Below are 24,018 nucleotides of genomic sequence, written 5' to 3' on the forward strand. Positions count from 1 at the left end.
AGTTTGAGGAACAATAAATGATGTTCACCATGTTAATAAGATCCATTTGACTGTAGCTGCTCTTTATATCACACTCAGTGTCACTGTGCCATAAGCTTTATAACCACTAACATGTTTGGATGTGTCTCTTTATGTCCTCCTCACTCACAGGAAAGTATTCAAAACAGCCAAAGCAGATTTTCTTTTTCGGTAAGAGGTCATGATACAAGTACAATATATACAATGTATTTATATAATATACAATTTATATAATATATGAGGTTTCCTAGTGTAAATAAAACAGTCATCCAAGGAAACACAAAGCAACTCCATTACTGTGATATGAGCCTTTACTTATAGATGGAGAATGAGAAGAAATGCAGATAAACAGACTGGATTCATTATATAAACTGATGAAGCACTGAAACATTGTATGAAGCAGAAGAGCAGCAGATAGAATATGAATATGTACAGAATATAATGAGGGGGTGCTATGTTACAGAAACACACCTGATATCAAGTTAGAGAGGGAACCTTTCCATTCAAATACAGAATATGAAACATATGGAGAGCAGAGCTTTCTCACTTGTTTTTCAGCAGAAATCAGATTATTTCTGTGTCATATGGGTCATTGTATATTATGTTCAGTCATCTGTCTTAATATGATCCAGCGTCCTAGCCAAAAACAACAACTACAGCAGCAGCAGAAAGAAGTGGAGACACTGAAAAAGAATCTGGAGAGCCAACAGGAGGAATCAAACATCCACATCAAGAAGGTTTCTATTTGTATCTTTTGCTCATGAGATTTCTTTCAGTGACCAAATGGTTAGTTTTCAGTTCATCTTCTCCGTCTGGGTCCAAGTCACTTCAAGAACCAAGTCAAGTAAAGAATGTGTCGGAGAGGACTTGAGAACTTTTCCAGTCAAAAACCCAAAGTTTGATGATTTAAATGCTATGACTCACATTGATACTCAGACAGTGGAGATGAATAAAAAGGTGTTTTTTTTCCAAATGAGAGTTGTTGGTACTTGTTCTGTAACTGAGTCTTTAAGTTCTCAGAATATGCATTAATAATAAACATGTCTCTCATATTGTTCCTGTGTTCTCTTTCCTCCCAGTCTGAAGACATAGAAGGTGAAGTCCAGCAGCTCCAGGATCAGATTCAGAGGATGGAGACCGACCTGCAGAAGCTGATGGAGTCCAACAAGAGAGAGGTTCTTCTTTCTACCTTAACTTTGAGGGTCCAGTCTAGTAACCCTAAAACAGATTCACAGACACTGACTGTGTAGTTAGTTTACTTTGTCTACCAAGCTCAGTGGTCACATCTTCCTTTTTAAATAAGCTTTGACCAGGAAGTAACATACTAGGAGTGTATCTGTATGTGAACACATTATTTGGATATGCATGGTTTGTATTTCAAAATAAAAGGGTATATAGTAAAAGAGCAGGCACACTGCCACAGGAATTATAGAAAACAGCTGCAATGTGCTACAAGAAGCCTTACTTTCCACAGAGAATCTAGACACAGAGAAGTTACATCATGTTTTTAATTGTTTAAATGATAAACCATAAACTACATTAATTAAAGAACATGGCTCTCCTCATCTCTCCCTTTCTCCACAGTTGGAAAGAAGCAGAGAAGCTCCAGCAGAGTCTTCCACCTCGTTGGTAAGTGGTCATGTAGAAGTGAAACACTCAAAGGTTCCTGATAAACATTTAGCTTCTTTATAAACTCTACCAGCAGAAGAGCTGCTGCAGGACGGAGTGGGAAGTTTGGAATTTGGTTTAAGATTAGTTGGTGTAACTTCAGAGTTTCTAACACATCAATAACTGAATATAATCAACTGTAGAAGATGAGAATCACTGAATATGTATTATGGTATGTTTAGTCACATTCCCTAATAAGAAACATTTCTATTATCTTGTCTCTAATCTCTGTCTCCTCTCTTTCTATCGGCTTAAGTGGCCGCTAGTTTCCAGACAAAGGTTCCAGGATGAGCAGCAGAGGAGGCAGAAAGCTGAGGAAGAAGTTCAGAAGAAGGAAAAGGAGCTGAAGGACAAGACGGACATGGTTAATATTCACATTTGATCACTATGAATGTATTCAGATGTTCTTCTGTGTTTGTCTTTCCATCAACATATTGTTTTCTCTTCTTCTCTCATGTTTTCTCTTTCCATGTCATGTCTCTCTTTTCTGCAGTTTGAGGTCTCTCATCATGTCTCTCTTCATGTCTCTCTCATTCATGTCTCTCTTCATCTCTCTCATGTCACATGTCTCTCATGTCTCTCTTGTCTCTCATCATGTCTCTCTCATGTCTCAAAACATGTCTCTCTCTCTCATCATGTCTCTCATCATGTCTCTCTTCATGTCTCTCAATTCATGTCTGTCTCTCTTCATGTCTCTCTTCATGTCTCTCTCATCACAAAGCTCTCCATGTCTCTCATGTCATGTCTCTCATCATGTCTCTCATCATGTCTCTCATCATGTCTCTCTTCATGTCTCTCATCATGTCTCTCATCATGTCTCTCTTCATGTCTCTCTTCTCTCTTCATGTCTCTCTTCATGTCTCTCTTCATGTCTCTCATCATGTCTCTCTTCATGTCTCTCTGTCTCTCATCATGTCTCTCATCATCATGTCTCTCTTCATGTCTCTCTCATCATGTCTCTCTTCATGTCTCTCTTCATGTCTCTCTTCATGTCTCTCTTCATGTCATGTCTCTCATGTCTCTCATCATGTCTCTCATGTCTCTCATTCATGTCTCTCTTCATGTCATCATGTCTCTCTCTCTTCATGTCTCTCATCATGTCTCTCTTCATCATGTCTCTCTTCATGTCTCTCTTCATGTCTCTCTTCATGTCTCTCTTCATGTCTCTCTTCATGTCTCTCTTCATGTCTCTCTTCATCATGTCTCTCATTCTCTCTTCATGTCTCTCTTCATGTCTCTCTCTTCATGTCTCTCTTCATGTCTCTCTCTTCATGTCTCTCATGTCTCTCATCATGTCTCTCTCTTCATGTCTCTCTTCATGTCTCTTCATGTCTCTCTTCATGTCTCTTCATGTCTGTCTCTCATGTCTCTCTTCATGTCTCTCATCATGTCTCTCTTCATGTCATGTCTCTCTTCATGTCTCTCTCATGTCATGTCTCTCATGTCATGTCTCTCTCATGTCATGTCTCTCTTCATGTCTCTCATCATGTCTCTCTTCATGTCTCTCTGTCTCTCTTCATGTCTCTCTTCATGTCTCTCTTCATGTCTCTCTTCATGTCTCTCTTCATGTCTCTCTTCATGTCTCTCTTCATGTCTCTCTCTTCATGTCTCTCATCATGTCTCATCATGTCTCTCATGTCTCTCATCATGTCTCTCTTAATGTCTCTCTTCATGTCTCTCTTAATGTCTCTCTGTCTCTCATGTCTCTCATGTCTCTCTTCATGTCTCTCTTTCATCATGTCTCTCAGATGTCTCTCATCATGTCTCTCATTCATGTCTCTCTCATGTCTCTCATCATCTCTCTTTCTCTCTCTTCATGTCTCTCTTCATGTCTCTCTTCATGTCTCTCTTCATGTCTCTCATCATGTCTCTCATCATGTCTCTCTTCATGTCTCTCTTAATGTCTCTCTTCATGTCTCTCTTCATGTCTCTCATGTCTCTCTTGTTTATGTCTCTCTTCATGTCTCTCTTCATGTCTCTCTTCATGTCTCTCTCTCTCTCTTCATGTCTCTCTTCATGTCTCTCTTATGTCTCTCTTCATGTCTCTCTTCATCTCTCTTATCTTGTCTCTCTTGTCTCTCTTCATGTCTCTCTCTTCATGTCTCTCTTCATGTCTCTCTCATGTCTCTCTTCATGTCTCTCTTCATGTCTCTCTTCATGTCTCTCATCATGTCTCTCTTCATGTCTCTCATCATGTCTCTCATGTCTCTCATCATGTCTCTCTTCATGTCTCTCTCTTCATGTCTCTCATCATGTCTCTCTTGTCTCTCTTCATGTCTCTCATCATGTCTCTCTTCATGTCTCTCTTCATGTCTCTCTTAATGTCTCTCTTCATGTCTCTCTTCATGTCTCTCTTCATGTCTCTCTCATGTCTCTCTTCATGTCTCTCTTCATGTCTCTCTTCATGTCTCTCTTCATGTCTCTCATCATGTCTCTCTTCATGTCTCTCTTCATGTCTCTCTTCTCTCTCAGTTGGAGGGAAAACAGGCTGACAGTCATAAATATCAGGAGGAAGTGGAAACCCTGAAGACTCAGTTAGAGTCCAAGAATAAAGAGGTGAATATGATCATTATTGTCTGTCTGGATTAGGATGTCTTCATGTCTTCTCCACATCTTTGTTTGTCTTCGGTCCATCTTTAAATGTCTCACATATGCACTTTGCTCCTCCCACTTCTACTGCTTTATTGTATCTTTATCTTATTAGAAGATGTGAAATAAAACAAATAACAAAGACGATGTTTAAACCCGAGTTCGATGAGGAGAAAAGGCAGCAATGAAGACTGAAACCAGAACCACATGTTGTGTTTAAGCTCAGGTCCAAACCAGGCAAAGATTAAAAAAAGTCAAAATAGTCCAAAAGATGTCGTCTTTAAGTGAGGTTGAGAGGCTGCTAAAGTCAAAGAAGAAACATTCAAACAGACTCATCCTCAGAGACAGAACAGCTATGTATATGTATTGTGAACAGATTATGATTTACAAACATCAGCATCCATCTGTCTGTCTGTCAGCTGGAGGACAAACGAGATGCTAACACACAGTGGAAGAAGAGCCACGATGAACTGAAGGAGACAAAGAGTCAACTGAAGAGAAAGGAGGAAGAGATCAGCAGGCTGAAGAGAGACGTACACACACACACACACACACACACACACACACACACACACACACACACACACACACACACACACACACACACACACACACACACACACACACACACACACAGTCAGTCACAACAACTCAGGCCTAGACGTTGGAAACAGATTTCTTTGGGATGAAGGATGTCCTGCTATGACCTCACACAGAACATCAGGCTCAGAGACCTGTTACATTAGAAGTTACACTCACAGCTCAACGTATATTTCCTGTGAATCTGTGTCTGATTCTGATTTAAATGGAAATGGTTGAAATCATCATCCATCTGTCTGTCTGTCAGCTGAGAACAAACGAGTTGCTGACGCAGAGTGGAAGAAGAGCAACGATGAACTGAAGGAGGCAAAGAGTCAACTGAAGAGAAAGGAGGAAGAGATCAGCATGCTGAAGAGAGAAGTACACACACACACACACACACACACACACACACACACACACACACACACACACACACACACACACACACAATTAACTTGTATTAGGGCTCAAAGTTAGGCAAAATGTAGGGCGTGGCCATTTTGAGTGACAGGTGGATGCACAGGTGGGAACAACATGTTTTCCAGCAGCTAGCACCTACACAGATAGCTACATAGCAGTAGACACATGTTTGACATAGTATGACATTTTGAAAACATAATGAATCATCACTGTGTTGTTGGTGTAACAGATGAAAAAAACAGTTTCCTCATGTTTGAATGTTAAAGTGTTGACAGACAGGTCTGATATGTAATCTGACATGTCATTATTTTAATGATGAGCACTCTGGTGGTGCAGAGGAGACCTGAGCTGCTGTTTGTCTTCATCTCTCTCTCAGTTGGACGAGAAGCTCTGGAATGAGAACCAGAAGGCTGATGAAGACATGAAGCTGCTGCTGAACAGAAACAAAGAGGTTCATCTCTTCACACAAATCATCTTTTTAATTTATCTATATGACATTGATTTGAACAGTACATCTATTAATTGACCTTTAAGAGTCAATAGAGTTTTGCTGATTTTCTTGACAACATTTACTTTGAGACATTCAGTTTGTTCAGTTTATGGACTTATTTTATAATAACATGCTGATTGTTATATTTACATTATTTGTGCTTAAAGTAAACTGGGTTAAACCTGAGCCAGCCTATATGCACATAATCACAACCTCCAGCCAATCAGAAACTAGTTTTCATCCAGATGAGAATATTATGTTTATTAAATAAAGTACTGAATAAACTAAATCTCTTTCCCTCACAGTGGCAGCAGATTCTCCATGAAGAGAAGACCAAGAGGGAGGAAGCTGAGAGAGAAGTGGAGACCTTAAAGAAGGTGAATACAAAGGTTCATTTTGAACAAAAGCAGTTTTTATTCATTTATCAGTTTTTCATGTCACTTTCTTTGTATCTTCTTCACAAATTATTGTTTTTTGTCTGAAACCAAACAACGTATCCTCATAAAACGGTTTGTATGGAATCTAACAAAAAGTCACTCCCTATTTTTCATTTGTTTTCCTACAAAAGCCAGCAACTTGTCAAATTACACTCGTTACTTGCCTACAGTCTTTTACTAAATTAACTTTCGTCCTCACAGGAAACAATTTAGGCAACAAAACTACTTCTAAAGGTTTCAGAAAAAGATGATATTTTGAGTTAAAATAACTCGGCAGTGCTACTGATACTGGAGTACACAAGTTATGCCACATGATCTTTGCAGAGGTCTCCTGGGTGAGATATCCACCCTTTGTTGGCTTTTAAGGTTTTTAAACTTCCTCGTTCATGATTACGTGGAGAACATACACAATCATTTTGTGGGATATCTACGAAATAAGGTAGTTAAAATAATAAAATGAATATATTATCATATAATATATAATAAAATGAACACTTGAGATGATGAAGGCACTGACAAAGTAGTACAAAATGTAACCTATACGATGAGAACATCCTGAACCAAGACAACTCAAACTAGACCTGAGAGCAAATCTGAGACTCTAAATCTAAAAGTTCTGAAACTGAACAGATCACAAAGTGTCAAAGATCCCCATAGAACATCAGGTCAGTATGAACACTGTCCTGTTTAAGTCTAAAGGTGTTGACTTTGTATGTAATCGGGCCACGTCTAAAATTTCTGTCTCTCTTAACATAACCTTATGGAGGAGGAAGATTTATAAACATTCAATATGGTTACTGAACATTTATCAAAACATACCTGAAAAGATTACAATTTGCAGTTAATTACATGTATTCCCATTTCTTGTAAAATAGCAGGACAAGATCTCACTCATAAGGAAAACTCAAAATATTAAACTCAATCTATCACAGTCAGTTCAACAGTTCACCGTCACTTCCTGCATGAATCTACTGCTGAACGCTCAACATCCATCTGTCTGTCTGCTGGCTGTTGATTACTGTTGATCACTGATCTGTATTGTTGTCTCTCTCTCAGGTACAACACAGCAGATGTCCTCTCACAGCCAATCACAGTCCTCAGCAGGAGAACAGCAGCTCAGCCAATCAGAACTCAACCACAGGACCTGGAATCGTCATTGAGGTCGACCAACAGGGGAAATATATCCGTCTCATAAACAAGTCCCATGAGGTAACGTTGTTTGTGTGTATGAACAATGTACCAGTATTTATGAGTGTGAAGAATATTTATAACTGTATGTTTACTTAGTGAATCCAGAATCCATGTTCTCTTGTTTTCATGTAAAGAGTGAAATGACATCCAATCATTGATAAACACTGAATAGATTCTACTGTAGCATTAATCTGTTAGTCTCTCTCTGTCTCACCCCCCCTCTCACACCTGGTTTCCTACAGGACCGACCACTGGGAGGCTGGAGGTTAGAAATGCAGGTCAACAGGAAAAACATCTCGTGCACATTTGATAAATCTTACAAGCTCAAGTCTGGAGAAACTGTCACTGTGAGTCTTTCTTCATTTCTCTATTTATCTTGTTACATTTTGTCTTTTTTCTCATCCATGTCATCCCTGTTGTTGAGTTCCATTTGCAATAAAATAAATAACTAAATAATATGAATACCTTATTGCTTTAATTAGTTAATGATTTAATGATTCTGCTCTTAATGTCAGTGACCTTTGTATTTTACAGATGTCAGGTCCAGGTTGTGATAGTCATTATATTCCTCTTCCTCTGAATGCTCTGGTGGAAGGACTTTAGGAATTCAACTCTGCAGACAAACTAGAAGTTCACCCTCATCGACAACACTGAGGCCGACATGAACTCACTTATACTATTTTTGCTTAGCTTACCTTATTGCTCCTTTTAACTGGAAAAAGGAGAAAAAGTTCATCTGTAAATCCAAATTAATTCTGAAGGGTGGATATATATATTTATATACGTATAAATATATACTGGAAATGTACTCTTCATTGTTGAGGAAAATAGCATTCTAAAATCTATAAATAAAATAATGAACTGTTATAAAGACAGTGTAAAATAAGTTAAACTCACGATTAAAGTGTGAGCTATTGTAACTCAGGAACTTTTATTTTATTATCTTTGCTGGATTGAACATATTAGATCTTCACAAATGTTTGTTTCTATGTTTTCTATTTGTTATTCAATTTAAATTGTCAATATGTAACCCCTTCTCCATTTCATGTGATGAAGGAATAAAAAGATAAATACATTTTTGATATCTTATTTTATTTCCTAAATTCGAGATAATATTTATATATGAGAAATATCAACTTCCAAATGTGTTTTATTTCTAAATATGTTTCCTGTTAGATAGAACTCTACTGTATAATAAACAGATATAATTGAGTATTAATTGACAGATTTTTGTACATTCTTTGATGTTTTTTCAAAATCAGTTGTGCTGACAATCTTTTCTTAGCTGAAATCCCTCAGTATTTTATATTTACATGTTTTCTGTTCAAATAAACCTTCAGAATAATATTCTTAACATATTGTTGTCAGTTTTGTTTTTATTTTGTTCTGTTGTGACAAACGGAACAAAATAAAAAGGTGATGCAGCAACACAGCAGCTGGTCTAACCGACTAGAAGTTTCCTTATATACATTACTGAATGTGACGCTTTGAACTAACCATCACACCATGAACGTCTGGCTGTTTCACAGAGGCTCCTGAACGCCTCGTCTATACAGACAAACTCTTGTGGTTTGTTTCTGTCAGAAGCTGAAATTATCACCAGAACGTGTAGAGTCTAAAACCAAACAGCTGACCTTTTAAAAATAGTCCATGTATCAGTCAGTAACCTTTTCTGTGAGAAAGTCTAACAGCTGCTGCAGGTTTGAACATGTAACACAGAGACGTCTGACAGCTCACAGTTCAACACAACTCTAAGTTCAGTTTTATCTCTTCTGACCCAAAGCATGATGGGATGTTCTCTGCTTCGTTATCTAGAGGACCAAACTACCTTCAACCTGTAGACGTGAGTCTCAGTTATTTCTGTGTGACTCTGAGTTTCCCACAGTGAAGTAGTCCCAGCAGCAGCAGCAGCAGAGCCACCATCACTATGGTGAACAGTCCTTAAGACGAGGACAGCGTGGAGGAAGTGGTCTGAGGAGGGACAAGTCTCTCTGTGAAGATCTGCAAAGACAACAGAACATCTGCTGTGACATCATCTCAGCCTTACAGCATGCTAACATAACATCTGGCTATCTTCATTTGAGTCATTGCTGTGTTTTACCTCTGACAGTCAGCCAGCTCTCTGCTGACTCTCCTCCATCAGACACTCTGCACTTGTAGAGTCCTTCATCAGACTTGGAAACATGGAGGATGGTGATGTTTCCCGTAGAGCTGCTCCTGATGAGGAGGCCGTCTTTATAGAAATCAGCTGTGATGGTAGAGGAGGTCTTTTCATGTTTCTGCACCTCAGAGTCACATCGTGTCCTTCTCTTCACAGGGAGGACAGGACTCTCCAGGATCACTGAACCGTCTGAAAAACAAAGATTTGATGGCGTTTTTCTTCGATGAAATGCACTCGTGTGACAAAGTTAGATTGAAATAATCAGTTTAATGTCCTATTTAGGCTTTTCTCTCAAGATAGTCTCATTCATTTCATGCAATAAGTCATGGAAACTGAAACTAACCAGTGACAGAGATGACGACACTGTTGCTTCTCTCTCCTCCTTCAGTCTCACACCAGTATTCTCCTCCGTCTCCTCCATAGGCTCTTTGAATAGAACATGACAGTACCAGCGTCTCCTTATAACATGAAGAAATAAAGTCCACAGACCAGGTCCTGATCCCTCTCAACTGAGTGGATCCATCAGAACCCACACAGTGAAAAGAGACATGTAACACAGAGACGTACTCAAAGAACTGCAGTCTGTTTGGAACAGTTTTAAGAGCTGCATCTGAATCAAATGAAACGGATGTTACTGCAAACATCCATGTTTTAAAGACATTATTTAAATGAAAACATGGCTGAGATCAATGATGGATGTGGATATGAAGAGTTGACTGAGTCCCACCGATATTCTGAACATGTGCTCAGCAGAATGAATACAAGCATCACTGGACAGACAAAGGAAAGATACTCTATATCACCTATGGACGTGTGTACTGTCTTTACATACAGAGGGAAATGTAAAACTTATAGAATATATATAACATAGACTCCTCAGTACTCACTCAGTCTGAAGCAGAGAGCTGTAACCTCCATGTGGTGTTGCTGCTGACTGACATCAGAGTGAAACAGAGCTGAAGTTAATTCTAGATGAGAACTTCCTCTTCCTCTTCCTGTATTTCTGATGTTGATGCAAAAGCTGGGGCTGAACTCACTGTGGCTTCAACATTCAGCAGTGAGCAGTGTGCTTCACCCTGACACTTAGGGCTGAAGGCCGACCAGGAACTGCAAAAGTCCTCTTGACTTGGACTGGGTTTACTATGACCACGATGACTGAGAGTCTTTACAGACATGAACACCCTCCCCTCAACCCTTTACATCCCTCCTCTGGACCCCTTTACATCCCTCCTCTGGACCCCTTTACATCCCTCGTCCCTTTTCTTCCCTCCTCCTCGACCGTGTTGCCAGAGTGCATCCGTCAGCCTGCTGGTCTCCTTGCCCGACCTCCTGAGCAGCTCCGTCAGCCTGGTTGTCCTCATGGCCGCCCTCCAGAAGGGTTCCGCCTTTCCGCCTTACCCAAACCCCTATTCCTCGTGTGAGTCGTACTGCTTTTGGGTTCTGAATACACCCGTTACAGAACCTTTTTCATCCCTCCCTCAACCCCCTTTATATCTCTCGTCCACTTTTTAATCCTCCTTTGGAACCCCTTTCCATCCCTTGACCCCTTTTCTTTGTTTCATGGAGGACGTTGCACATGGTTAATAAGGGAAGCTGCTTGAGTCAGGAACGATGAAGACGAGCTGTTTTATAACACATTTCCACACACCCCTAATTAGTTAGTCGTGTATCTGTCTGCGTTTGAGCCCCCCTTTCTTGTCAGTAGATGATGGTGGACGTAGTTGTCTTCACCCTGACCAACAGCTGAAAGACTGTTTCATTTTGCAGGCAGAAATCATTTTACTGCTTCAGTCAGCATTAATATTACAGAGTGTAAACTCAGGTAAATAGATGCTGTTTGGCTTAAATTGGTGTGAACCTGAGAGACAAGTCCTACTCTCACCCCTGCAGTTAGGAAACAGACCTGAGAACTTTTAATTGCAGCTATAATATTTTATATTAGTGACCAGTTACCAAGCAACAGGCTCAAGGTCCAAAGACACTCAAAGTGAGACTGAGTTCAGGAAAGTGAACCCCATCACCATACTGTGTTAAAAGTTAAGCTGATAAAATAGTGAATACTTCATCTAGCTTAAGACTTTAGTTCCAGACTTCATCAGATCTCCACCATGATGCCAAGAGTCTTCTGTAAATCTGAAATGTCATTTATTGGTGATTTGTTGCTGAAGGTTTACACTAAATCTGATGCAGCGATATCCATTCATAAACCAGAGTTGAGATCACAGTTTATCAATAATTAACAGATTTTACAGCAGTGCAGTCTAAAGAAATGGCCAGCACATTGTGAAGCAGGTAGGTCGTCTTCTTAGTTTATTTTGACTAATTCTGTTTCAACTTTTATTTCAAAACACATTTTCACCCTCTAGGAAAAGGGCAGGTGTGCATTTAGAACATAAATATAGTTTATAAATAAGTAATGATGTTTATTTATTGCCTTTGTGTCGGAGGAAACAATAATTGTTCACTTCAGATACCATGTTACATTTACCGTAAAAGTACGTTATTGTTGTTGCACCATATGTGGAAATGGGTTTATGTACCGTCTGTGTTTAAAAAGATAAGAGTGAAACAGCGTGATTTATTACAAAATAAAAGTCAGGATATCTCAGCCTGTCTCTCACAATCCTCCAACTTTACTGACATTAAATACTAAAAAGACAAGAGCCTCTTTAGCCTCTCAGGAATGGTTGAGTCACTTGTATTAATAACCATTTAAAAGCATGTGTTTATTGACTGTATCACTGGTTCACTTTCAGAGCAGCAGGATGCTTCACCAGACAGACGGACTGTCCCTTCAGTCTCCGTTCAGACCTCTCACTGTTTTGCTTTTCCATCTTCTCCTAACTCACTCTTGTAGAGGTAACTCACACACAAATGCAGTCACGTTTCACAATTAGGTTTTTGAGAGTGTAGTGAGTTAAATATTGCGGGTGTGGTCAGACATGTTGGTTCCTGTAAGATATCTAGCAGCTGCATTTTGAATAAGCTGTCCCTGGGGGCCACAGGTCACAGAGGTCTGGTCTGGTATTTGACGAGTTTAATTTAAATAAATTGTTAATCATATGACATGTCCACAGAAGAAGAAATTCATTTTGGTTTGTTATTACATCATTCATTTATTATTACATTTTCATAAAAAAATTCAACATTTTGTGATCACTTCTGCAATATGTAAAAGTGTATTACATGATGCATGGAAATGTATAACAAAGTGCGTTCAAGCTGTTTATTACAAAAAAATGTGGCAGATTATTACAAAACATGGGTGTTATTACATCATCAAAAGGAACATTTATTATATTTTGTAAAGTTATAACATGATGTGTTGGAGCAACCGTGTCTTCTATAAATGACATGAACATACTGTAAGTGACTAGGTTAAGTGAAAGATTATCATGTGATTTAAAAATTCCTTTCCCACTGATTCTAAAATTTTGATTAAAAAACTTTGATCTCACTGATGGTTTTCTACTTGATATCTGGCAAACAATGCAGCTATGACTGATACTGCACTTTTAATTTAGTGGGAAGGTGACGTATTAATACGAGCATATCCCTTCCTACAAATGAATAAACATCTATCTATTTCCAGGTCTCTCTCAGTTGATTGGTCCGCCTCAGTCAATAGTTGCTTTAGTTGGTGATGACATCATTTTGCCATGTCACATGAAACCTGAGATGGATGTTACAGCAGAGCCGTTGGAGTGGAGGAGACCTGACCTAAACCCAGTATTGGTCCATGTGATGCGTGCTGGTCGGAGCCTGGAGAATGTTCAACACCCATCCTACAAAGGAAGAACATCACTGTCCACTGATGAACTGAAGAGAGGAAACATTTCACTGAGACTCTCCAACGTACAACTCTCTGACCAGGGAACATACGAATGTGACATTCCACTATGGAAAATACAATCATCTGTTAAGCTTGTTGTTGGTAAGTAGACACATAGTGACAACCACATAGTGACAACCACATAGTGACAACCACAGTCACCTAACATCACCGTCAGTGTAATTACGCTGAGTGCTGCCATATCGTTGTGTTTAAGCGGTCCCCTCCATCTCCAAAAGATGTAAAGGTTACTTCTTGATCTCCAACTACATCCAGCTTATCAGCAAACACACAGACAGTGTTATTCATAGCAACCAATATTTCATCATTTCACTATTTGTACTGTTATTTATGTTCACAGCTTCATTTTTGGAAATAAATGATTGTCACATAGTTGATCCCTTTTGGATTTAAACAGTTGATGCAGTTGATAAACCATCATCATTACACAATAAAGGACAAATGAAGTAAATACAAGTAAAACGCTGATTCTGGTAACTTAAAACAGCCATGGGAGGATTTACAATTCTGAGCTCCGAAAAGTCTTTATTCTTGACAAAAAGAGAGGCTTTAGATGTTTGTATTTAGAGTCCAATGAGTCTTCTGTACGCGGGAAGGTGAATGTGAATACATGTGGACTTTCTTTGCGACTGTGCACATTTTTAAACTTGTTCAAAGTTCATGTCATTTTCTTTATTTTAATAACTTGGAGATTCATTATTGTCCAATGTATATTTTACATTCCACTGAATTCCACTGTTTTAAACCTTTCCTTCTGCTTAGTGTCAGAGGCTGTCTCTTCAGCGGTCATAACTTTAGCAGGGATGGACAGAGACAAAGGGGGAGTGGTGTTAGACTGTGAGTCCAGAGGCTGGTATCCAGAGCCGGAGGTGTTGTGGCTGGACGCTGAGGGAAACCTCCTCTCTGCTGGACCTACAGAGACAGTCAGAGGTCCTGATGACCTCTATACTGTCAGCAGCAGAGTGACTGTGGAGAAGAGACACAGCAACAGCTTCACCTGTAGAGTCCAACAGAAGAACACCAACCAGACCAGAGAGACACACATCACTGTTCCAGGTAGAAACTATTCATACATGTATAATGTGTTCAAATGACGGTCAGTTTCCTATAAATGTCTCAAATGTTATTCTGTGTTTTATCATTCCAGATGATTTCTTTAAACTCCAGTCCTGTTCATCTCCCATCATTACTGGTCTGGCTGTTAGTTTGGCTGTTTGCTTTCTGTTACTTCTCATTGTTGTGTGGAGATGGAGACAAAACATCAGTAAGTCAAACATTCATTAATAAAAGCTTCATGGAATAGTTTTAAATGAATTATGAATATAGATTTTAATTGAAAATGAAATTGTCTGTAATTTGTCTTATTTTTATAACCTGTTTTATATCTTATTTTAGTCTAAAGTGTTTCATATGTTGTAATTTCCTAAAATGAACCCAAATGTCTTTTAAACTTTCACATTCTTGACTTTGTTTTTGAACAGAGAACATGAAAAGCCACTCAGATGAAACTATTAAAGGAGAAAAGAGTAACGGCTCTAAAACAACCAGAGCTGAAGATCAGTTTGTCACCGAAGAGGAAACGAAGCCTTTGAAGGATAAAGAGAAAACCAAAGATGTAAATAAAGAGACGGGAAATATTCAGTAGTAAAAAACTAATAATATAATTTGATGTCAGCAAGAAGGATAGAAAATATTGACATCAAGCTACAGGACCTGGAAAAAATACACAAAACTTTTTTTTGTTTTAAAAAAAGTCTGTATTGTGTTCTTTGTTGTCAAACGGTCTTGGAATTTCAGTTTGATTTACTGAAACATTAATAATTATCAAACTGAAACTCAAAATGAACCTCAGATTAATGATTTCATAAATGTTATAGAGATGTTATTATTCAATTGCTTTTAAATTCAAATGCTTCAAAAATCAGACTTCTCTATGTTTGTTTTTTAAATGTTTTATTGTCTTTCATCTTACTAACGGGTCCCATTAAAATCATGTCTTGCATTTTGTCATCTTGTCTCTCCGTCTCAGAGGAGGGAGGAGGAGCAGAAGGTGGATCTCTTGTTCTCTCACTTTAATCTACAGTCTATCAATACAGAGGTAGTCATTCCAAGACCAGATCCACATTTTTTTGGAAGTTTGATTCACTGAAACCTAAATAATTTATCAAAATAAACTCAAAATAAACCTCACATTAATCCTGTTATGAATGTAAAATGAATAATATTAAATGGTATTTAAATTTAAATTTGGCAATAATCAGACTTATTTATCAGACTTTATTTTTACATGTGTCATTGAAGGTGGAGGAGGAGGAGAGGAGGGAGGAGAGGAGGCTGAGAAGGAGGTTCAGACCCTGAAAGAGGAGCTGGAGACCAAGAAGAATGAGGTTCATCTTCACTTTAATAATATAACACATTCATTCTAGTGTCACATAAATGAACTCCTCTCTCATTGTCTCTCTTCATTCTTCTTCTTCTTCATTCTTCTTCTTCTTCTTCTTCTTCTTCTTCTTCTTCTTCTTCTTCTTCTTCTTCTTCTTCTTCTTCTTCTTCTTTCCTTCCAGGTTGAAACTAAACGAGCTGAGCTTCAGACGCTCCATGAAGAGAAGCTGAGGAACGAGACCCAACTGCAGAAGCTGAAGGAAGAGCTGAAGAACAAACAGGTTCATGTCTTCATCTACATATCTATTTATTGTAAATACAGAATGAATAGAGAGAATAGAGAGACAGAGAGAGAGAGAGAGAGAGAGAGAGAGAGAGAGAGAGAGACCCAGGTGTTAGACATCAGGTGAGATGACTCCTCTCCTCAGAGGATGTCATGACTCAGCATTTCTGCAGTTTGAGGAACAATAAATGATGTTCACCATGTTAATAAGATCCATTTGACTGTAGCTGCTCTTTATATCACACTCAGTGTCACTGTGCCATAAGCTTTATAACCACTAACATGTTTGGATGTGTCTCTTTATGTCCTCCTCACTCACAGGACAGAACTCAAAACAGCCAAAGCAGATTTTCTTTTTCGGTAAGAGGTCATGATACAAGTACAATATATACAATGTATTTATATAATATACAATTTATATAATATATGAGGTTTCCTAGTGTAAATAAAACAGTCATCCAAGGAAACACAAAGCAACTCCATTACTGTGATATGAGCCTTTACTTATAGATGGAGAATGAGAAGAAATGCAGATAAACAGACTGGATTCATTATATAAACTGATGAAGCACTGAAACATTGTATGAAGCAGAAGAGCAGCAGATAGAATATGAATATGTACAGAATATAATGAGGGGGTGCTATGTTACAGAAACACACCTGATATCAAGTTAGAGAGGGAACCTTTCCATTCAAATACAGAATATGAAACATATGGAGAGCAGAGCTTTCTCACTTGTTTTTCAGCAGAAATCAGATTATTTCTGTGTCATATGGGTCATTGTATATTATGTTCAGTCATCTGTCTTAATATGATCCAGGGTCCTAGCCAACAACAACTACAGCAGCAGAAAGAAGTGGAGACACTGAAAAAGAATCTGGAGAGCCAACAGGAGGAATCAAACATCCACATCAAGAAGGTTTCTATTTGTATCTTTTGCTCATGAGATTTCTTTCAGTGACCAAATGGTTAGTTTTCAGTTCATCTTCTCCGTCTGGGTCCAAGTCACTTCAAGAACCAAGTCAAGTACAGAATGTGTCGGAGAGGACTTGAGAACTTTTCCAGTCAAAAACCCAAAGTTTGATGATTTAAATGCTATGACTCACATTGATACTCAGACAGTGGAGATGAATAAAAAGGTGTTTTTTTTCCAAATGAGAGTTGTTGGTACTTGTTCTGTAACTGAGTCTTTAAGTTCTCAGAATATGCATTAATAATAAACATGTCTCTCATATTGTTCCTGTGTTCTCTTTCCTCACAGTCTGAAGACATAGAAGGTGAAGTCCAGCAGCTCCAGGATCAGATTCAGAGGATGGAGGCCGACCTGCAGAAGCTGATGGAGTCCAACAAGAGAGAGGTTCTTCTTTCTACCTTAACTTTGAGGGTCCAGTCTAGTAACCCTAAAACAGATTCACAGACACTGACTGTGTAGTTAGTTTACTTTGTCTACCAAGCTCAGTGGTCACATCTTCCTTTTTAAATAAGCTTTGACCAGGAAGTAACATACTAGGAGTGTATCTGTATGTGAACACATTATTTGGATATGCATGTTTGTTTTTCAAAATAAAAGGGTATATAGTAAAAGAGCAGGCACACAGGAATTATAGAAAACAGCTGCAATGTGCTACAAGAAGCCTTACTTTCCACAGAGAATCTAGACACAGAGAAGTTACATCATGTTTTTAATTGTTTAAATGATAAACCATGAACTACATTAATTAAAGAACATGGCTCTCCTCATCTCTCCCTTTCTCCCCAGTTGGAAAGAAGCAGAGAAGCTCCAGCAGAGTCTTCCACCTCGTTGGTAAGTGGTCATGTAGAAGTGAAACACTCAAAGGTTCCTGATAAACATTTAGCTTCTTTATAAACTCTACCAGCAGAAGAGCTGCTGCAGGACGGAGTGGGAAGTTTGGAATTTGGTTTAAGATTAGTTGGTGTAACTTCAGAGTTTCTAACACATCAATAACTGAATATAATCAACTGTAGAAGATGAGAATCACTGAATATGTATTATGGTATGTTTAGTCACATTCCCTAAAAAGAAACATTTCTATTATCTTGTCTCTAATCTCTGTCTCCTCTCTTTCTATCGGCTTAAAAGTTCCAGGATGAGCAGCAGAGGAGGCAGAAAGCTGAGGAAGAAGTTCAGATCCTGAAGGAAAAAGCTGAAGGACAAGACGGACATGGTTAATATTCACATTTGATCACTATGAATGTATTCAGATGTTCTTCTGTGTTTGTCTTTCCATCAACATATTGTTTTCTCTCATCATGTCTCTCTTCATGTCTCTCTTCATGTCTCTCTTCATGTCTCTCATCATGTCTCTCTTCATGTCTCTCTTCATGTCTCTCTCTTCATGTCTCTCATCATGTCTCTCTTCATGTCTCTCTTCATGTCTCTCTTCATGTCTCTCTCTTCATGTCTCTCTTCATGTCTCTCATCATGTCTCTCTTCATGTCTCTCTTCATGTCTCTCTTCATGTCTCTCATCATGTCTCTCTTCATGTCTCTCTTCATGTCTCTCATCATGTCTCTCTTCATGTCTCTCTTCATGTCTCTCTCTTCATGTCTCTCTTCATGTCTCTCTCTTCATGTCTCTCATCATGTCTCTCTTCATGTCTCTCTTCATGTCTCTCATCATGTCTCTCTCTTCATGTCTCTCTTCATGTCTCTTCATGTCTCTCTTCATGTCTCTCTTCATGTCTCTCTTCATGTCTCTCTTCATGTCTCTCTCTTCATCTCTCTCTTCATGTCTCTCTTCATGTCTCTCTTCATGTCTCTCATCATGTCTCTCTTCATGTCTCTCTTCATGTCTCTCTTCATGTCTCTCTTCATGTCTCTCTCTTCATGTCTCTCTTCATGTCTCTCATCATGTCTCTCTTCATGTCTCTCTTCATGTCTCTCATCATGTCTCTCTTCATGTCTCTCTTCATGTCTCTCCATGTCTCTCTTCATGTCTCTCATCATGTCTCTTTATGTCTTCTTATGTCTCTCAATGTCTCTCTTCATGTCTCTCATCATGTCTCTCTTCATGTCTCTCTCTTCATGTCTCTCATCATGTCTCTCATGTCTCTCATCATGTCTCTCTTCATGTCTCTCTCTTCATGTCTCTCATCATGTCTCTCTTTCATGTCTCAATGTCTCTCTTCATGTCTCTCTCATCATGTCTCTCTTCATGTCTCTCATCATGTCTCTCTTCATGTCTCTCTTCATGTCTCTCATCATGTCTCTCTTCATGTCTCTCATGTCAGGCTTGTCTCTCTCTTCATGTCTCTCTTCATGTCTCTCTATGTCCAAATGTCTCTCTTTATGTCTCTCTTCATGTCTCTCTTCATGTCTCTCTTTATGTCTCTCTTCATGCTGCTCTTCATGTCTCTCTTTATGTCTCTCTTCATGTCTCTCTTCATGTCTCTCATCATGTCTCTCTTCATGTCAAACAGATGTCTCATCCTCAGAGACAGAACAGTCTCTCATCATGTCTCTCTTCAGATTCATGATTTACAAACATCATGTCTCCATCTGTCTGTCTGTCAGCTGGAGGAAAACATGTGCTAACACACAGTGGAAGAAGAGCTCATCATGAACTGAAGGAGACAAAGAGTCAACTGAAGAGAAAGGAGGAAGTCTCTCATCATGTCTCTCTTCATGTCTCTCTTCATGTCTCTCATCATGCCACACAATTAATACTATGAATTGCCTTAAAGTCACACACACACACACACACACACACACACACACATATTATTTACACACATGTCACACAGTCAGTCACAACAACTCAGGCCTAGACGTTGGAAACAGATTTATTTGGGATGAAGGATGTCCTGCTATGACCTCACACAGAACATCAGGCTCAGAGACCTGTTACTTTAGAAGTTACACTCACAGCTCAACGTATATTTCCTGTGAATCTGTGTCTGATTCTGATTTAAATGGAAATGGTTGAAATCATCATCCATCTGTCTGTCTGTCAGCTGGAGGACAAACGAGATGCTAACACACAGTGGAAGAAGAGCAACGATGAACTGAAGGAGACAAAGAGTCAACTGAAGAGAAAGGAGGAAGAGATCAGCATGCTGAAGAGAGAAGTACACACACACACACACACACACACACACACACACACACACACACACACACACACACACACACACACACATTAACTTGTATTAGGGCTCAAAGTTAGGCAAAATGTAGGGCGTGGCCATTTTGAGTGACAGGTGGATGCACAGGTGGGAACAACATGTTTTCCAGCAGCTAGCACCTACACAGATAGCTACATAGCAGTAGACACATGTTTGACATAGTATGACATTTTGAAAACATAATGAAGCATCACTGTGTTGTTGGTGTAACATTCATGTTTGAATGTTAAAGTGTTGACAGACAGATCTGATATGTAATCTGACATGTCATTATTTTAATGATGAGCACTCTGGTGGTGCAGAGGAGACCTGAGCTGCTGTTTGTCTTCATCTCTCTCTCAGTTGGACGAGAAGCTCTGGATCAGATGAGAACCAGAAGGCTGATGAAGACATGAAGCTGCTGCTGCTGAACGAAACAAAAGAGGTTCATCTCTTCACACAAATCATCTTTTTAATTTATCTATATGACATTGATTTGAACAGTACATCTATTAATTGACCTTTAAGAGTCAATAGAGTTTTGCTGATTTTCTTGACAACATTTACTTTGAGACATTCAGTTTGTTCAGTTTATGGACTTATTTTATAATAACATGCTGATTGTTATATTTACATTATTTGTGCTTAAAGTAAACTGGGTTAAACCTGAGCCAGCCTATATGCACATAATCACAACCTCCAGCCAATCAGAAACTAGTTTTCATCCAGATGAGAATATTATGTTTATTAAATAAAGTACTGGATCAACTAAATCTCTTTCCCTCACAGTGGCAGCAGAAACTCCATGAAGAGAAGACCAGGAGGGAGGCAGCTGAGAGAGAAGTGGAGACCTTAAAGAAGGTGAATACAAAGGTTCATTTTGAACAAAAGCAGTTTTTATTCATTTATCAGTTTTTCATGTCACTTTCTTTGTATCTTCTTCACAAATTATTGTTTTTTGTCTGAAACCAAACAACGTATCCTCATAAAACGGTTTGTATGGAATCTAACAAAAAGTCACTCCCTATTTTTCATTTGTTTTCCTACAAAAGCCAGCAACTTGTCAAATTACACTCGTTACTTGCCTCCAGTCTTTTACTGAATTAACTTTCGTCCTCACAGGAAACAATTTAGGCAACAAAACTACTTCTAAAGGTTTCAGAAAAAGATGATATTTTGAGTTAAAATAACTCGGCAGTGCTACTGATACTGGAGTACACAAGTTATGCCACATGAACTTTGCAGAGGTCTCCTGGGTGAGATATCCACCCTTTGTTGGCTTTTAAGGTTTTTAAACTTCCTCGTTCATGATTACGTGGAGAACATACACAATCATTTTGCGGGATATCTACGAAATAAGGTAGTTAAAATAATAAAATGAATATATTATTATATAATATATAATAAAATGAACACTTGAGATGATGAAGGCACTGACAAAGTAGTACAAAATGTAACCTATACGATGAGAACATCCTGAACCAAGACAACTCAAACTAGACCTGAGAGCAAATCTGAGACTCTAAATCTAAAAGTTCTGAAACTGAACAGATCACAAAGTGTTAAAGATCCCCATAGAACATCAGGTCCGTATGAACACTGTCCTGTTTAAGTCTAAAGGTGTTGACTTTGTATGTAATCGGGCCACGTCTAAAATTTCTGTCTCTCTTAACACAACCTTATGGAGGAGGAAGATTTATAAACATTCAATATGGTTACTGAACATTTATCAAAACATACCTGAAAAGATTACAATTTGCAGTTAATTACATGTATTCCCATTTCTTGTAAAATGGCAAAAAAGATCTCACTCATAAGGAAAACTGAAAATATTAAACTCAATCTATCACAGTCAGTTCAACAGTTCACCGTCACTTCCTGCATGAATCTACTGCTGAACGCTCAACATCCATCTGTCTGTCTGCTGGCTGTTGATTACTGTTGATCACTGATCTGTATTGTTGTCTCTCTCTCAGGTACAACACAGCAGATGTCCTCTCACAGCCAATCACAGTCCTCAGCAGGAGAACAGCAGCTCAGCCAATCAGAACTCAACCACAGGACCTGGAATTGTCATTGAGGTCGACCAACGGGGGAAATATATCCGTCTCATAAACAAGTCCCATGAGGTAACGTTGTTTGTGTGTATGAACAATGTACCAGTATTTATGAGTGTGAAGAATATTTATAACTGTATGTTTACTTAGTGAATCCAGAATCCATGTTCTCTTGTTTTCATGTAAAGAGTGAAATGACATCCAATCATTGATAAGCACTGAATAGATTCTACTGTAGCATTAATCTGTTAGTCTCTCTCTGTCTCACCCTCCCTCTCACACCTGGTTTCCTACAGGACCGACCACTGGGAGGCTGGAGGTTAGAAATGGAGGTCAACAGAAGAAACATCTGGTGCACATTTGAGAAATCTTACAAGCTCAAGTCTGGAGAAACTGTCTCTGTGAGTCTTTCTTCATTTCTCTATGTATCTTGTTACATTTTGTCTTTTTTCTCATCCATGTCATCCCTGTTGTTGAGTTCCATTTGCAATAAAATAAATAACTAAATAATATGAATACCTTATTGCTTTAATTAGTTAATGATTTAATGATTCTGCTCTTAAGTCAGTGACCTTTGTATTTTACAGATGTCAGGTCCAGGTTGTGATAGTATTTCCTCTTCCTCTAAGCTCTGGTGGAAGGACTTTAACTCTGCAGACAAACTGAAGTTCAACTCTGCAGACAAACTCAGTCATTAGTTCACCCTCCTTTTAAAGCATCGACAACACTGAGAGCCGACATGAACTCAGTTATTATATTTTCTCAGCTTAGCTTACCTTATTGCTCCTTTTAACTGGAAAAAGGAGAAAAAGTTTCCATCTGTAAATCCAAATTAATTTCCATCTGTAAATCCAAATTAATTCTGGGTGGATATATATATTTATATACGTATAAATATATACTGGAAATGTACTCTTCATTGTTGAGGAAAATAGCATTCTAAAATCTATAAATAAAATAATGAACTGTTATAAAGACAGTGTAAAATAAGTTAAACTCACGATTAAAGTGTGAGCTATTGTAACTCAGGAACTTTTATTTTATTATCTTTGCTGGATTGAACATATTAGATCTTCACAAATGTTTGTTTCTATGTTTTCTATTTGTTATTCAATTTAAATTGTCAATATGTAACCCCTTCTCCATTTCATGTGATGAAGGAATAAAAAGATAAATACATTTTTGATATCTTATTTTATTTCCTAAATTCGAGATGCTAATGGTCATTTGAGATAATATTCATATTTGAGAAATATCAACTTCCAAATGTGTTTTATTTCTAAATATGTTTCCTGTAAGATAGAACTCTACTGTATAATAAACAGATATAATTGAGTATTAATAGACAGATTTCTGTACATTCTTTGATGTTTTTTCAAAATCAGTTGTGCTAACAATCTTTTCTTAGCTGAAATCCCTCAGTATTTTATATTTACATGTTTTCTGTTCGAATAAACCTTCAGAATAATATTCTTAACATATTGTTGTCAGTTTTGTTTTTATTTTGTTCTGTTGTGACAAACAGAACAAAATAAAAAGGTGATGCAGCAACACAGCAGCTGGTCTAACCGACTAGATATTATATTAATATGTTTCCTTATATACATTACTGAATGTGACGCTTTGAACTAACCATCACACCATGAACGTCTGGCTGTTTCACAGAGGCTCCTGAACGCCTCGTCTATACAGACAAACTCTCGTGTGGTTTGTGTGTCAGAAGCTGAAATTATCACCAGAACGTGTAGAGTCTAAAACCAAA

General features: G+C 38.3%; 2 protein-coding genes across 2 annotated transcripts; both read left to right on the forward strand.

The window, feature by feature from the left end:
• Positions 1–180: 180 nt before the first annotated feature.
• On the forward strand, positions 181–7,998 carry LOC129093819 (trichohyalin-like). The gene is made up of 12 exons (XM_054601941.1): positions 181–755; positions 1,098–1,193; positions 1,603–1,647; positions 1,943–2,050; positions 4,159–4,242; positions 4,695–4,808; positions 5,128–5,235; positions 5,654–5,728; positions 6,073–6,156; positions 7,261–7,413; positions 7,638–7,742; positions 7,930–7,998. Exons 1-12 carry the CDS (start codon positions 603–605, stop codon positions 7,996–7,998), a joined length of 1,194 nt encoding a protein of 397 aa, XP_054457916.1. The 5' UTR covers positions 181–602.
• Positions 7,999–10,915: 2,917 nt separating this feature from the next.
• LOC129093820 (butyrophilin subfamily 3 member A2-like) lies at positions 10,916–18,266 on the forward strand. The gene is made up of 13 exons (XM_054601943.1): positions 10,916–10,973; positions 13,149–13,490; positions 14,178–14,465; positions 14,557–14,673; positions 14,891–15,024; positions 15,439–15,544; positions 15,726–15,796; positions 15,974–16,072; positions 16,396–16,434; positions 16,896–16,994; positions 17,337–17,432; positions 17,835–17,879; positions 18,177–18,266. Exons 1-13 carry the CDS (start codon positions 10,916–10,918, stop codon positions 18,264–18,266), a joined length of 1,584 nt encoding a protein of 527 aa, XP_054457918.1.
• Positions 18,267–24,018: the final 5,752 nt, after the last annotated feature.

The sequence above is a fragment of the Anoplopoma fimbria genome, chromosome 7, assembly GCF_027596085.1.
Source record: "Anoplopoma fimbria isolate UVic2021 breed Golden Eagle Sablefish chromosome 7, Afim_UVic_2022, whole genome shotgun sequence".
Lineage (NCBI taxonomy): Eukaryota > Metazoa > Chordata > Actinopteri > Perciformes > Anoplopomatidae > Anoplopoma > Anoplopoma fimbria.